Raw genomic sequence first — 16963 nt, 5'->3', positions numbered from 1 at the left:
GACTGGTCAAGGTTTATAGTAATTTTAAGAAAAAAAACCTACATTTTTTGTAGTTTTCTTGACAAAAATATGTTTTTTTAACTGTTTTTTTGACACAATTATTAATGGAAAATTGTGCATGTTCTGTGTATTATTTGGACCTAAGGGTAATTTTTTTTACAATTTTTAACCAACATTTGACTGATCGACTACCCAACCCTAAAAGGAAGCATATTATAGGTCTTAAAAGAGAACTGTTAGAGCACCTATGATGTTTTCCCTAGGTAAAAGGGGTAGACACAGTACCCATAATAATTTAACTAGTATGGTTAATACACAAAATACCAGTGTAATACATTTCCATGTGATAAAGCACAGATACTTTCATAAAACCATACACCACCACCATTTATGCAAAAAGTATAATGTATAGAAAAATTAATAACCTCTTCAGTTATATGTATAAACATTATATAAAGTATAAGAAAAACCATCTGAAAATCATTTAAATATATTATTGTTGATAAGCAGTAGTAATATTTACCAGGTGAAACTGAAAATTAAAAAGGTATGATAAGTATAGACAGACAGGAATACAGAGACCACTTTCTCAAGTTTTTCCATCAGGAGAAATGATGCAGGTTAAACAAGGGTCCCTAGTAAGGCCTTGCATACTATCATAACAACAAACCTCCCAAACTTAACTAATTTAGAAAAATGATTAACCACAACAGAATACATAGACAATATTGCCTTTTTGCTCAGATTGCTTTCTACAGGAATTTGACAATGCTGAGAAGTCATCAATTTCTAACTCTATACTCAGTCAGTTTAAATTAGTCATGCTATGTTTTCATATATAAAAGGAACTCTTAATTGAGAAATTAAATGCAAAAGTCTTCTGCAGCTCAGATTGAGATGTACTAAATTCTATGCTGTACACTGAGGCGGTAAAGTGGAATTTATCTTTTCTGGCATCCAGTACCAGTGTTGCATAAAGAATTTAAAAAGACTAAAGAAAAGAATAATTTTTCTTTAATTAATCCTATTTTTATTAAAATGATTATATGATAAGCTTTTCAAAGCTGCTGAATTAAATGGTACTGAAAAGGTACTAAATTATTTGTAGTTGACTTAAGATAAAAAAGGACAAGAAGATTAAAATAATATGAGCACTGTTAATGAAAAATAAGAATAAAAAATTTTAATCTGTTTTGGTACAATGTACATAGACTATATGCTAGGGCAGTGGTTTTCAAACTTTTTTCATTTGCAGACTCCTAAAAAAATTTTGAATGGAGGCGTGGACCCCTTTAAATTGTAAGTGTCGGTATTCACATCCATTTGATCGATCACAGGCATCTTCTGCAGATCCCTTAGACAGTCTGCAGATGCCCATGGGTACACAGACCATAGGTTAAAACTCACTATGCTAGACTATCATTTAAATGGTTTTCTAAAGAGTTCCTCTTTTACTCTTAGAGAGCTAAGCAATAAATATTACAAGTACAAACATTTCCAAAAATTAACCTACTGCTGCCATAGGCCCCCCTCTACACATTACAGGTAGCATGCAATTAATTGGTTAATTGCACCCAGCTACATGTACAAAGTAATTGTTATCTGATAAAAAGTTTCAACCAGCTTCGAAGTTAGACCTCAAAAATGTGTATTAATTTTATAGCTGGTTGTTACTGAGCTTTAACTTGCAGGTATAGCAGGGTGTCCCATGCGGCTTGAAGCCCTGTCAGCTGACAGCGGCTCCCAGCCACAGGGGTGCACCATGCCCAGTATGAAACCCTGAGCCCTGGGAATTGTGGCTGCCACGATACCCAAGGGTCAGGGGCATGTGAAACTCCAGCCCACACGGGTCTCTCAGGCCTGACTGCGCCTCACGCAATAAGGTGCGATTGGATCTAATGTGCAATCCCATAATTGCATCTTCTGCTATGCACAGGTAGCATGGTAGGAGATAAAATTGCGTGGATCATGCATTAGATCCAATTTCACCTTTACCTGCACATGAGGGGACCTTAGAGTACATACAACAGAATGCTATGTATATAAAGTCAACCTTATTTTAAAAAGAAAGCGTCAGTTCTTAACTATAGATACCGAAATACAAACATTTGATTTAACAATACAAACCTTTACTGGCTTTGTCTAAATGCTGGAAATCTTCAACAAAATTCAGAACATCTGGATACCTTTCTTCACAAACATCAACCAAAAAATGGAGCAAAGTTGTTTTCTGATCTGCTGATTTAGTGTCCTTTAACTAGGGAGAGAAAAAAAATGTTGGGAATAAGAATGCTTCTAAATATTTTTATAGCCCATGTGCATTGAAATTGTATTTGAATGTAGAATCCAAAAGAACAGAGTTGGAAGGGACTTCAAGAGATTATTACAGCCAGCCCTGCTCAAAATAGGTTAATTCATGTCCAAACCATTCCTAAAAAACATTTATCAAATCCCTACTTAAAAAAAAATTCCAGCAATACAAATTCCACAACCTCTCTAGATAACTGCCCCTTTTCTTAACTACCCATATAATTAGAAAGTTCTGCCTCACACCTGGCCTCAATCTCCCATATTGCAACTTAAACCTATTACTTGTGGTTCTGTCCCTGTAGACAGAGAACAAATATACATACACACACATATATACTCACACATGTATGTATATATGTGTGTGTGTATACACACACACACACACACACACACACACACACACACGTACGTATATAAATATAAAAATGAAGGAAAGAGGGAGCATTTAATGTTTCCATACAAATATATAAAACATTAACTGCTCCCTCTGCCTTCTCTTTGCTAAATTAAATAATCCCAATTCTTGAAACTTTTCTCCACATATCATGCTTTCTAGAAATCTATTGAGGCCTCTCATCTAGACCAATTTCACTTTGTCTACATCTTTCTTAAAGGTGCTCTGCCCCGTGGAACCTATTGTAGTTACAGCCTCACCAGAGCTGAAGAGAGTGAAGAATTACTTCCTGTGACTTTTGTGCCCTTATTTAAAACAAGCAAGTATGCTATTAGCTTTCCTGCAACAATATTAGACTTTTGACTCAAAATCAACATATCAACTTTAACCTCCCCAAAATCCCTTTCTGCAGTTCTGCTGCCTAGAGCCAGTCACGCCACAGACAAAAGACAAATCAGTTAAACTGATGCAGCTCTTTAAAGCAAACCTGAACATAATCAATAGGCTGTTTTGGATTTTTCTTGTTAATTAAAATTCTTCATAGATTGACTTTAATATTGATCACTTTCACCCTTATCTACTGAGTATTTAATTTTTATTTAGATAAAACCAAAGTAGTGTACTAATTTTCATATTTAAAACATAAGCACTTCTAGTAAAATGCCTAGAGTACTGTAAAAGATTAGATTTATTAAGCAAGCAAATGGTAAATGACCTTTTTTGTTAAAAAAGGAAAAGGAAAAAAGGAAGGAAAATAAGATGTTCTAGCAACAAGCTTGAATTTAGTTCCAGTCTTAAAAAATTAATCATGCAATTGAAATGCAGGTGAACCCTGACTATTTACACCAATATATCAATACCTAGAGCTGCTTTATGTGAAAAAAATCTGCTTTTAAAACAACTCTGAAAAGTAAGTGAATTTGTTTCCAAATACTGTATATTGATCCAACTGAAAGTGCCACTGACGCCTTAAGAAAGTGTCCTTGAATACTCCTGAATTGTATTCCTTAGAGATTCCACAAGTTTCACTTTAAAATGTATATTCCAGTTTTCAAAATATTACTAGTTTCAAAGACATTCTATATTCTAAAACTCAGGATATTACTGGAACCAAAATAAAATTTAAGTATAGCACAGTATACAGAACACATTGGTCTGAAACTACTCTTAAAAAAATAACAATACAATTAATATAAAAATGATATTCAAGCCTAAACTGACATCAAGGAAAATCTTAAATAATTCTAAATTACGCCTCATACAAACATTCAGTTTCTGCTGGTAGAGTTACTGCTCTCCCAGGAGAAACCATAGTAGATAGATGTTCAAGGCTTTTTCTCCCAGAGTAAAAATGGCCAATCCAGGAGAAAAATTACCTGAGTAACAACCAAATTTAAATCATTCCTTGGAGAGTTTCTTCTGTACATGCTGTGCTTTTCCCCATACTCTCCAGGAGACAACATTTCACTCTCAGGATTCTGCTGCTCCAGCAGAGAGCAGAACGTGCCCCCTTTGCAATCCCAACATTGTGATGCCAGAAACTCAGGCTGATCATGGGCATTCTGTATCAGCCAATCAGCACTGCCCCATGAACTGCTGCTTTGATTTAGTCTGTAAAGTGCCACACTCTAACCTACCTTGTGTGTGTGCGCGCCAGCATTCATACATGCACGCACATACGTAACTATTTAAATAAGGAAGGATATCACTAAGGTACTATAATAAAATGCCTGGTGCCCAGTTGACTTTCAGAAGCAGCAAAAACAATAGCATTCAATTCAAAAAAGTTTGCTGCAGAACCTCAACAGATTGTAGTTGTCAACCCCAGTGTCTGACAACTATTGGCCCTCTCCTGATGAATCTAAGACCAGAAACTGGCAATATGTACTTTATTTCAAAACTTTAAAATGGATAATAATACTTGCAGTTTTGTGAAAGAAAGTCCATTTCTGAAAAAAGAAAAATAGACTATTCTTTGAGCTCATCTAAAGTGACCAAAAAGCAAGAGCATTCTTGGTAGCAGCCCCACAATTCAGGAATCTGCTCCCATTTGACATAATGATGCAAACTTCATATCATTTAGGAAGCCCTGCAAGACACAAGCTGCCCACCCATGATGAGTCAGAAAATTCTCTATTTTACAATTTCAAGGTCAATTCCCTTGGATATTGAAATACACATCCATGTGTGCAAAAGTTTTTTGATCTATTTACTCTATCCTGACTCGTTTCCAAACCCAGTTCAACTGAAGTAGAACAGCTCCATTGCCTCTAGACAAGGTTAGATTTTACAAAATATATAACTATATGATAAAAAATATATAAATAAACAAACAAACAAACAAACAAACAAACAACAGGAGTTTTTTTATTGAGAGCTCCAATTCAGTAGTAGTTTATTATGCAGTACTAGTATACTGTGATGACCACAGAATGGTTTTGATTGTTGCAAATGTCACCTTTTCTTTTCAAATGAGGTAATTCAATCACACATTTTGATCATCTCAATTGTCAAAAACATATTCTGGTAAAGATGCTTTATGTTTATCATCAATAGTTTCAAACTTGATGATTGAAAACAAGTTGCATTTTTCTCACAGATTATAAAATACCTGCTTCAGTGATAGGCCACCATTAAAGACATCCCATTCATAGAAACATGAATACAGAGACTTTTTAAAACCTAATTAGATATGTTAACCTATTAAGCATTTATGGAATCTCATTTTTAAATCCAAGTAACCTCAGAGATAGGTCCAAACCTTGTGGTTATGAACATATTAACATTTATAAGGAATATATGATCATCAGTGGCCCATTATAGTGTAACAATTGCACATAATACTTGAATATATTAGAACTAGCACAATTTTTAGTTGTTTTTTCATAAATAATCACTTGGGCTAAAATATCCCATATCTGATCTTGGTTTAAAAGGGATTTATTTTTAAAATAAAATTAGGTTCCTGTCTCTCTAACCAATCACTGTAGTCAGTCATATCATTAGCAACGCTGAAAAATATTTTTCACACTAACTAAATAAAGAAACATTTTTGAACACAGTTAAGTAATATAAATTCTTGACCTTTAAGATGTGCAAATTTGTAGATGACTAGTTCTAAGGAATGATTTCTGGGCTAATTAAAACACTAACAGTTATACACTCTTTTCATTCTTTTTTTTATATATATATAAAAAAATATACATATATATTATATATATACACTCAATTTTCTAAGATAAAGCATAACCACCATCGAGTAAAGAGGTGCCATTACCTCCTTCCATCTAATCCTGTTGATGGAGCCCAAAAACTGCATTCACTTTAAAAAAAGAAAACAGCTACACCACAGTACAGACTCACGTTGAATCTGTACCTCCCCAAATTCTCTTTCTGCCGTGCTGTCATCCAACCAGTTGTCACCCATTTCGTATTTGTGCTTTTGATTATTCTTCCTGAGATGCAGAACCTTGCATTTGTCATCACTGAACTTCATCCTAGCAGCTCTAGCCTTCCAATCTATCAGAAACTTTCTAAATTGGGCTCCTATCTTCCAATGTGCTTCCAATCTTTTCCAGTTTGATCTAGTCTGCTAATAAGCTCAGGGAGCTCTCTATTTCAACATCCAAATTATTAATAAAAATATTAATGAGCACCGGACCCAAGACAAACCCTAGGTAAGTAGGTATGAGGAGCTGGGTAGGTAAACAGACTTCAATTTTGCGTTCCTATTGTTACAAGGGAAACTACATTGTGTCCTTCCCAAAACACATTATGGTTTGCTGGAAGAGAAGGTATTCTCTCCCTGCTCTACATTATAAGGCCCCTGGTCCTGCCAAAAACCTTCCCTCTGTTATTTCCTAGGCCAGGAATGGCCAACCTGTGGCACACATGCTACAAGTGGCATGGGCAGCCTTTACATGTGGCACACCACAGATCACTAAGGGGACAGGCAGCACAGCAGCAGATATAACAAAAGGCAGAAAACAGAGCAGCAGGCTGGGCAGAGAAGGGGGATCAAATCAGCGTACCACAAACAAAAGTTGCCCCCGCCCTCCCATCTGTCTACAACAAGGTTCTTGATACTTTAAGGCAAGTGTCAAACATACGGGTCATGGACTGGATCTGGCCCACAGAACTGGGTCATCCAGCCTAGTTTGCCCTGACTCCAGCTATGATGTGGGACCTCCCTGAAGAAGCAGCCAAGAGCCGGCAATAGCAAGCTTCTTCCCACACTGCGACAGGGGTGCAGCTTGGGTGCTTGCCTGTCACCAAGGGAGCAAGCCACAGTGCCAATCTTGTTCTCACAGTGCTGCCAGGTCTTTAGCACTGTGCTTGATTGCAACCATGAGAAGATCCCAGGCTTTTTCCTTCAATGTTGTTGGGGCTACAGCACTGCAGCTCAGACCAAAGTGTTATTTGGAACTTGTTGTCATCCTTATCTACTAATGGATATTGGGATAGTGAACGTGGGCAAGAGGTAACCACATTTTTGCTAATACCATGTGCATGGGAGTTTGCTGTTGACCACTGAAAAGCATACAACTAGAAGGATTATACTTATGTTGATGACACCAGTTCTGGAACCCAGTGGCTTCCTGGGGCGTACACAGGGGAGATTGAACCTCCCTGTCCTTGTCTATATAGAGCATTTCTGACATGTCTGTCACAACTTGTAACATGGAGTTTACAGAATGAGCAGAAAACTCTGTAAGCTCGCATGATGGCACTAAATTGAAGGATTTCCATGTGTAATTTCAAATCACTTGGCAACGGTGTATGTCTTGCATCTGAAGGTGGCTCAGGTAGAACTTCAACCGGTCCTGTACACGGTTGTGAAGATTCATTGTCAGGTAAGGAACTGAAAATATCTCGTTCCTCAGATGTATTTGGCCTACCTACCAGGGGACCTCCTTGAGGATTAGGGGAAGAACTACAATCCATTTACTCAAATGATATCTAGATGCGGAGCTCCTGATTGCAGGCTAAGTCTCTTCCTTTGTATCCTTGACAAGGCTTCCCTATGAATCCTAGAAGATCCCTATGGCCACTGCAATAAGACAATTTCTGTTTATAACCAGATCACCTGAAAAGGGTGCCTGATAATGGACTGGCAACTATTCTTTAGGCCCTTGTATACAAACATGAGGCGGCACTGAGGGTACGTGCATGGCCTCGGCTAAGGCTAATCAGCTGCGAAAATGCTAGCCTTGTACTCATACACAGACCTACAGTGCATTCATACTGAGTCTATGAAGAACAATGGGTTATAATCTAAGTCCTGTTATAAACCACATTAAAAGGAAATTGATTAAAATATGATGTGGAAGGAGTTGCAGCATAATTTGGGGGTAGTTTAACTGACAGTTAATTTCAGGCTGCAGGGTAACTTGTGGGAACTGAACAGTCATCCTACATGAAGTGACTTTATCTTCTAACAGCATGGTACACTGTTTGGGGTATTCTGCTTATATGTGATGTGAACAGCATTGAAAAACAGGAGTCAGTAGTGCATAAGAAACAAAGAATCAGAAAGCAGTGGTAACTAGATGACAGTCAACAGCCTTTTATACAGAGGAAAATTACACTTTGTAGCAACACAACCAGAAATAAAAAAATAGGGACCAAATAACTCATTTAGTACATCCCTGTGATCTTGTCAGAGTCAGATATACCTAGACTGATACTTGCTTTAACTATGTGAAAGGAATTTCACAACTTCAGTAAGTAGCCTGTTCCCATGAATAACTATGCTTATAGTTAGAAATTATTTCCTAAGGTCTAACCTAGATCATCTTTATTTGCAAATTAAGCCAATTATCTCTTGTCCAACCCCAGCAGACACGGAAAACAATTGTTCACTGTCTTCCTTATAGCAACATGTTGTATGTTGGAAGAATATATGGTTGACTGACCACCCTCATCTTATCTTTTCTAAGACTAAACAAATGCAACTCCTTCAAACTTTCCTAGCGTGTCAAATTTTCTCGTTATCATTCTTGTTGTTTTCCTCTAGTATCTTTCTCTAACAGTTGGCATATTCAGTTCGGGGTCCATTATGAAAGGCAGATTTTAAGTACTGCTGCCTTGCTGGATATTTTCCAAAATATACCATTTAAAATGTGGACCATTTCTCCAATTTAACAGGATCATTTTAAATGCTAACAGTGTTTTTCAAATTCCTTACAACCCTTCCCAGGCTGGTGTCACCTGCACATTGAGTGCAAAGTATGTATTTAAAATCATCAAAGTTGTTAATGTAAATATTGGATAGATCCAGGCTCAGGACAAATCTTGTGCAACCCCACTTGAAATGTCTTGACAATTGGAATCAAACACCTTTGATTATTGCTCTCTGATTCTGATCATAAAAAGTAGTTATCTTTCTTCATAAAGGGCATTATTGTTCTGTTGCGTCTTCCTTGGACTTTGCAGTGACATCACACTGGGCATGGGACAGGTTGGAGAGTATTTAAGAAATGGGATGCAAATTTAGAACTAATTTGAACTGTAAATGCCCTGAAGAAGACCTCTCTCAATTTGTTCATTAAACTGCAACCCCCTGAAGTATTGCATAAATAAATTAAATTAAATACTGGAGACAGGTAGGCTAAAGGGGCTGACCACCACAAATCAAAAGATTCCCCCCTCATATAAAAAAGGCAAAAATATATGAATTGCTGTAATAAGTAAATTATCTTAGAATACAACATAGTAATGTGACCTTTTTGTAGTTTGGTTTATGTTTAAACTTTTACAAGCTTCTACATTTGTCATAAGTTATACTCACACTACATGACTCTTAATAACTGTCATTTTATCTTAAATCTGATGTGAAAAAGACTAGTTCTGTATTAAACTAACACTCTTAGAAATTATGACACTAACTGAAAGGTATAAAAGAATGAAACTTTAGAGATCTAATTGGGGAAAATCAAAACAAGGAATTTAAGTACAGTAATACAGGAAAAAAGTGGAGCATTATGAGAATTGAACATGCATAAAATTTTTAACTCACTTTACATAGAGAGCTGAGGTTAAATCCAAAGGTCTGTGCATTCCGAGAGCCGGCATTCATGTAGTTTCCCATTAACAACACTAGTTCCAGTAACTTGCTAAAGCTTTTGCTCTTCTTTATCTCTTCACAGGCAGCACTGACAGCCATGATGTCAGGTTTGATGTTGTTCACCTGCTCCTCAAACTGGAGCTTAAAGAGAATAGCACTGAGCCGTGGCCGTAGTCTCTTCACATTGCTCATCTGATTGAAAAGAAAATAGGAGATTTCCTTTAAAATTCATACTAGACTTTGGTACTGTACAAATGCATATAATCTAGGATGATTTATTGGTGTGAAAGACTTGAAGAAGCAATATATCTCCTATAACTGATAGCGAATGGATGAACGAAAGAATGAGGGACACTTGGGTAAGCAACTGAAATCCTGGCTTCTGGTTGCTAATAAGAACCGTTCCCTCTTCCCCCTCCAATAAGTAGTATGTGTAAGCAAAAAAAGATAAAGTGTCATCATATATCACATCTGTCAACTTGTATACTAAATTCTATAAAACTAATCCAAGTTTATGACCCAGTAGTTGCAAAGAAATAATAAAAAAGTAGTTTAAATGTTTTTGTTCCAAAAGTAGCATTCATTTTTCACTGCAAATATTTAACTAGTTATTTTAATCACAGCCCAGCTTAACTTAACAAAATAAAAGTAACTTGTTAAGAAATATGAAATACGGTACACTTAAATGTAGAATTTGATGTAGAATTTGTTTCTATAATTTAGGTGTATATCCCACCAGAGCAGTTGGTACAAAATAATTTGTTAGGCAAACTACATGCTAGTAAAAAACACTAGCAATTGTTTTTATATGCAAGATACTTTACTTTCTTTACACTGTACTGATAGAACTTTTTAAAGTTATACTGCAACCTTCATGCATTTGAAGCCCCATTGAGGTCAATGAGTTTTAACAAGAAAATTATTTTATCTCATTTGCTCCATGTACGGACTATGCAGTAGCACATTTCATCGCTTCTGAAGACCAAACTCATTGCACGTCAGGTGATTCCTTCAAAGCTCCATTCCTCACCCCTGCCTGCCATCCTTCTATTTCCTCCATCTCCCTTTTCCCTGCAACTCCTCCCTCTATCTCTGTGCCCTGCTAGACCAGGGTCACATGACCGCTCTCACCAATGGCAGGAACTCTTTCTCCCTTCATTTCCTGAAGAATTTCCATTCCCCTTCTCTCTAAATCAGACTCCCCATCTGTCCCTGCCAGATGTTCTTTGCATCTCCACTCTTCCATCCCTGGGTCATCCATTTTTGTCTACCGTGCCAATGGTTCTGTTTGCACCCCCATTTCCATTTCCCCCATGCCAGCAGCTCTGTATCCTACTACCCAGATCCTCATCAAAGCTACTAGCTCTTCCTTAATTCACAACAAGACCTCCCAGTCTCTTTTTTCCATGTTGGGGCTCTATGCATGCCAAATGCCTTCCCCCAGCTTCTTTTCAGAAAGGATTTTGTTTGCCCTGCCATTACCTCTTCTCTCACTACCAGAGCACCCCCTACCTTGTATCCTCTCCACATGCCTGAAGCTGTGTGACAGTTAACAATTCCTTCTTGTTCCACCATTTACAACTTACTGTCAGCTATTTGTTCAATATATAGGTCATTAAGTTTATCAACATGTTAAAACTTTTTGTTCTTAGCAGAGTTGACCAGTAATACCTAAGAGTATACCTGTGACAAGATTCTACAGACAACTACAGAAGTGCTTGGATCTGTGACTGTGCTCAAAGCATTTTCTACCTTTCACTTTGCTGCTTTCCCCATAATCAGTAGGACTTTAGTCAATGATGCCTACAAACATTCCCTAAAATTATGGAATTAATTAGATACAGCATACAAAATTTACTGATTCAATGATGTATATGAAAAGGTGTGGGTGGATCCAGAAGTTGGGGGAGGTACAGAACATGCACAGTTCCTGCCAAAGCCACTCCTTTGACAAGGCTTCAAAACTTAGAGCCTGAACATTGTTGCTCATTCTCTCCACTGTCCTGCCCTCCCTCTTCTCCCACCCAACCTTTTAGCCTGCTATTGAAAACTTGGCAGCATGGGAAAGCAGGGGGGAAGGTGGTGATCAGCACCAGCATGAACTCTCTGGGATCCAGAGCCACACAAAAGCACTGGCTGACAGAGGCTGTACTGACAAGCAGGTAAACTCAGGGAGCTCGCAGCACATGTGGTATACAGCTAAAGGGGAGAGGGTATATAAAAGCACCCGCTGCACTCTCCCTGAATCTGTCCCCATAAACAGAGTTCAGGTTGAGTTTGTGGCCTACAAAATTACAATACCTTGTATTGGCATATTAAGCACAGCAGCCCCAAAACCCCAAGTATTATGGAATATATATCCTGGAAGTAGGTAGATCCTGGATGCAATCTAAAATGATGGCACGACTTAGCATTTCCTTTAGCAATGCTAAAGTATTAATCACTAGGAAACAAACACATGCCTATTAACGAACAAATAAAACAATGCAGACAGCCTGTGTTAAATATGCACAAAGTAGCATCCAACATCCAATCACGTCCAGTGGTTCTCAATACTTTTAGACTCAAGCCAGCCCTTGGAAAAAATGCAAGCTCTTGACCTTTCACGTTTGTTTTGACTGTGGAAAAATAATACAGCAAGTCTTCTGTTACAAAAAACCCAGAAAGACCACAACAGGGCTAAATGCTTTTTACACTATGGATTCCTATTTTAAATCTCAGAGTATATCCTATGAATTATGTACAGGTGCTTGCATACCTAACAGCTGTGCGGGCCGGGAGCGGTCCGAGGCTTTCGGGGGCGCGCAGCGGGCTGTGGCCAGCAGCCCTGGCACGTGGGTCGGGGAATGCAGGCCGGCGGACTAGAATTAGGCACGGACGCATAGCGGTGGATTAAAGATTATTCTACTTACACCGTAGATGGTCACGGTGCAGGCAGGAGAAAACTTCGCTTAAGTTGCAGTTACAAAACTCGTACGAACAAGATCCGTAGAAAAACTCAAGCCTCTTGAAATAACTTGGAAAGAGCTCTGGATACACACACACAAAGTTGGCTAGGCTCCGTGGACCGAGCGCGCAGGGAAGGGTTCGTCGAGGGATTAGGCGGCGACGGGGAGAGGCTAGAGGTTGATCAGGCCCCTATATCCTTCTTAAGGCACACGCTGGGTTTGTTAGGCTCCGCAGCGCTTAGAGTTCTTCACAAGATGTGAAGTCCTCCTTCTCCTCTAGATGGTTGTGGAGTCCTCCAACTTGGGCGGAAACCGCTCAAGCCTCTTATACGGCTAGCAAGCCAATCACTAGCTGCCACGTGGGAATAATTTAGAAACAGCCAATAGTGGGGAACAAATTTCATGCGGGTGGCGGGAACTCCTTTGCACCGGGGTTCTCTCTTTGCAACTGAGAATTGCACCGTGCAAAGAAAGCTCCTCGTGGTGGGAAATAATTCTGCAGTGCCGAAGCACACAAAATCATACCCTTGGGTTATGACAACAACGAACAGTACTCTGGTTGAGAATCAGTGGCTTAGTTTTTGGACTATGTAAATTCAGATTAAGTAATCATAGCAGGTGTTCAAGAATAAGCCAGTGAAGTATCAAGTTGCAAATTTCCAGGAATAACTCTGAAGTGCAGACTACTGAAACTCCAGGTAATGTGCTTGAAAATCTCTGGAGCTGCCCATCTCTCAAAAGATGTTTTGTTTAAGTTCTGTTTACAGTTAGTCCCAGTGGACCACACTCCACCAGCCCTCAAAGAAAATCCCCTTTCAATGCTCTTTTTGCTTTGAGCCCACAACTACAGCAAATGCAAAGTGGGATTTTAGTTTTGATTTTTTTGTTAGTTTGGTTTGGGATTTTCTTTTGGTTTGAGGGTTTTTTTTCAGGGAGGGGAAGTACAGCTTTTCTAAGGTCTAAACTTTTCTTTTGGTACAGTCAGCTAAAATGATCTCCTTTAAATACAGGGGAACAAAGCCAGAAAAATGTCTTATTTACCTGATTTGATTGTGCCAACACTACCTTCTCTTCCACTGCCTCAAGTTCAAGCTTCTTATCCATACCCTAACAAAACTATGGCCCTCTACTCTCCTGATTCTTAGGTTCTCCATGCCCCTTCTGATATCCAGTGATTCACAATGATATTTCTTGATCCCTGCAAGATCGCTCCTCCCATTATAATTTCGACACTTTCTCCTATATCAGTACAATTACTCTGAGCAAGCACACAGACACTGTCTTCTCCATAGTTACATTCTTTAATTTATCTATTCCAACCATATGTTTTGCCTTTCTTATTAAAACTAAAGTTATATATATCATCAGATAGATTATAATACATCAATACAACACCCTACATATACATCAATACCACCCTACAGAGTCTCCATTATTTGAAAGATCGTCTCAAACTTGCAGTTATTAAAACTTCAAAAATAAATATTGACTTAATATGCATTCTCATCATTGCAGAAATGAAAAGGCTATGAAAGATACTCTACAGATTAGTTACGTGTGTAGTACTCCTTCACTAAGGATCCCCAAATTTTTACTGGTTTAAACTAGCAATAAAATTACTGTTCTTTTAGATTAGCTGCCATTTAGATAGTAAATATGGCATCTATTGCCAATGTGAACAAGACACAAAACTGTCAATTAATTTTGAAAGAATTTTCAAATAAACAGTAATTGAGAACTGAGATGTTTTAAAAAATGAAAGTATTAATTAAAGTTTTCCTATAGAACCTTGAGTGAATCTAGATATCCTAGAAAATGTTTGGTGATTCCAAAACAGTCTTTTGCATTTTCCTCCAAGATTAAATAGAAAAATTCCACTGAAGTTATCGACATCATTTTTATATTGTCTATCTTGACTCTGGTACTAGAGTAGAATACTCTATCAAACCAGCAGCACCCACAGATCAGTGCATCAAGTCCATTAATTTTAAGCAGTGTTAAACACCAGATGTTTTGCAGCCGGCCAGCTGAATACATGGAAATACCTCCGAAACATTAATAAAAATTAAAAGTCTGCAAAACCCATTTGTATAAAATTTGTACTTTCTGGTTTCAAAAGAAAGGTCAGAAGCCATAAAAAAAATTTTTTTTTAACTCAAAGAAATCATAGAAATAATAGAAAATTGGAGTTGGAAGGGACCTCAGGTGATCATCTAGTCCTCAAAGCAGAACCATCCTCAACTAGATCACCTCAGCCAACGCCTTGTCTAGCTGGGTTTTGAAAACTTCCAAGGATAGAGATTCCACCACCTCTCAGTGTAACCTGTTCCAGTGTTCTAATGCTCTCCTAGTGAAAAGGTTGTTCCTAATATCTTACTTAAATTTCCCTTGCTGCAACTTGAGACCATTGCTCCTTGTTCTGTCATCTGCCACCACTGAAAATAGTCTAACTCCATTGTCTTTTGAACCTCCCTTCAGGTAGTTGAAGGCTGCTATTAAATCCTTTCTTAGTCTTCTCTTGTCCATACTAAATAAGCCCAGTTCCCTTAGCCTCTCCTCAGAAGTTATGTCCCCCAGACGCTTCACTATTTTTGTTGCCCTCTGCTGGACTCTTGCCAATTGGTCCATATCCTCTCTGTAGTGGGGGGGAAGGGGGATGCGAAACTGAATACAGTATTCCAGATATAGCCTCACCAATACTGAATAGAGGGGAATAATCACTTACCTTGATCTGCTGGCAACACTCCTACCAATGCAGCCCAGAATGCTGTTAGCCTTCTTTGCAACAAAGGCACACTGTTGACTCATTCAGCTAATTGTCCACTGTAACCCCCAGGTCCTTTTCTGCAGAGCTGCTGCCCAACCAGTCAGCCTCCAGCAAGTACTGGTGCATGGGATTGTTCTCTCGTAAGTGCAGAACTCTGCACTTGCCCTTGCTGAACCTCATGAGATTCCTTTTGGCCCAATCCTCCAATTTGTCTAGGTCACTGAATCCCAGCCCAGCCCTACCCTCCAGCATATCTACTACTCCCCCCAGCTTGGTGTCATCTGCAAACATGCTGAGGGTGCACTCTATGCCATCTTCCAAGTCATTGATGAAGACTTTGAACAAAACCAGCCCCAAGACCAACCCGTGGGGCACTCCGCTTGATACCAGCTGCCTACTAGACATTGAGTCACAGATTACTACCCTCTGAACTCAATGCTCCAGCCAGTTTTCTATCCACCTTACAGTCCATTCATCCAGCCCGTACTTCCTTAGCTTGCCTGCAAGAACTTTGTGGGAGACCGTATCAAACTATACCTGCCCACATCCACAGAGCCAGTTATCTTATCATAGAAGGCAACCAGGTTGATCAGGCATGATTTGCCCTTGGTGAATTCATGCTAACTGTTCCTCATTTGAAAATCTGTTACATGATTTTTCCAGGGACTGGTCTGTAGTTCTCTAGATCCTTCTTCTTCTCTTTCTTAAATATGAACACTATGGTTGGCCTTCTCTGATCATCCAGGACCTCTCCTGATAGCCATGAGTTTTCAAAGATGATGGCCAGTGGCTGTACAATCTCATCAGCTAACTCCCTCAGCACCCTCTACAAGAACTGGCTTATCTTGTCCAATATCCCATTTCTAGCTGTGACTAACCACTGATGCTTCAGGAAACAAGATAAAACAAAACCCAGAGAAGCCAAGTTATACCTTAAAAGGGTGATTTTTTTTTTACTTGACCCTAACAGGTAAAAAGAAGCACCTATGAAACATAATATTAATTGATTAAAAATTAAATAAATATATAGGGTAACAAGTATTGTAAGCATATTATAAGATCAAGCGAGAAATAAAGTATGAACAAAGAAATAAAACCATATCCAGAAAGGCCTGTCAACACTATTATGCACATTACATTCCTTGCATACACATACTAAAGGATTTTGTGTAGTCTAATTTAAAGAATATCCTTAAAAAAAGACACTAACAATGCCTCAAGGACTCCAAAAAACATCAATGCAAAAAGCTTCAAGTACTTGATAATTTGTACCTTATTTGTTCATTTTACCCTGTCTCATAGGACTGATGTGAAGACAAACCCATAAATTACTGTGAAGCAGTCAGATACTGATTTGATGAATTCCACAGAAAAGTCCATGAAGAAATTAGTAATTGTATATTTAGTGCACAGTTTAAATGCTATATAAAAATTAAGGCATGGGGCTCCATATTCAATGAAAGAGAAAAAAATTACTA

At 38.3% G+C, this 16963-nt stretch overlaps 1 protein-coding gene across 1 annotated transcript in view; it reads right to left on the bottom strand.

Moving 5' to 3' along the window:
• Positions 1 to 16963, bottom strand: part of LOC102388353 (protein diaphanous homolog 3) — a 435025-nt gene that overhangs the window by 216851 nt on the left and 201211 nt on the right. Inside the window, exons 19-20 of the mRNA XM_006026725.3 lie at positions 9723 to 9962; positions 2128 to 2257 (exon numbers count right to left, since the gene is read on the bottom strand). Of these exons, the coding sequence (XP_006026787.1) occupies positions 2128 to 2257; positions 9723 to 9962 (370 nt within the window). The remainder of the gene's footprint in view (positions 1 to 2127; positions 2258 to 9722; positions 9963 to 16963) is intronic.

Source organism: Alligator sinensis, unplaced genomic scaffold (genome assembly GCF_000455745.1).
Source record: "Alligator sinensis unplaced genomic scaffold, ASM45574v1 scaffold80_1, whole genome shotgun sequence".
Taxonomy (NCBI): Eukaryota; Metazoa; Chordata; order Crocodylia; family Alligatoridae; genus Alligator; species Alligator sinensis.
The sequence above is the reverse complement of the archived record's forward strand: the minus strand, read 5'-3'. Positions and strand labels throughout refer to the sequence as shown.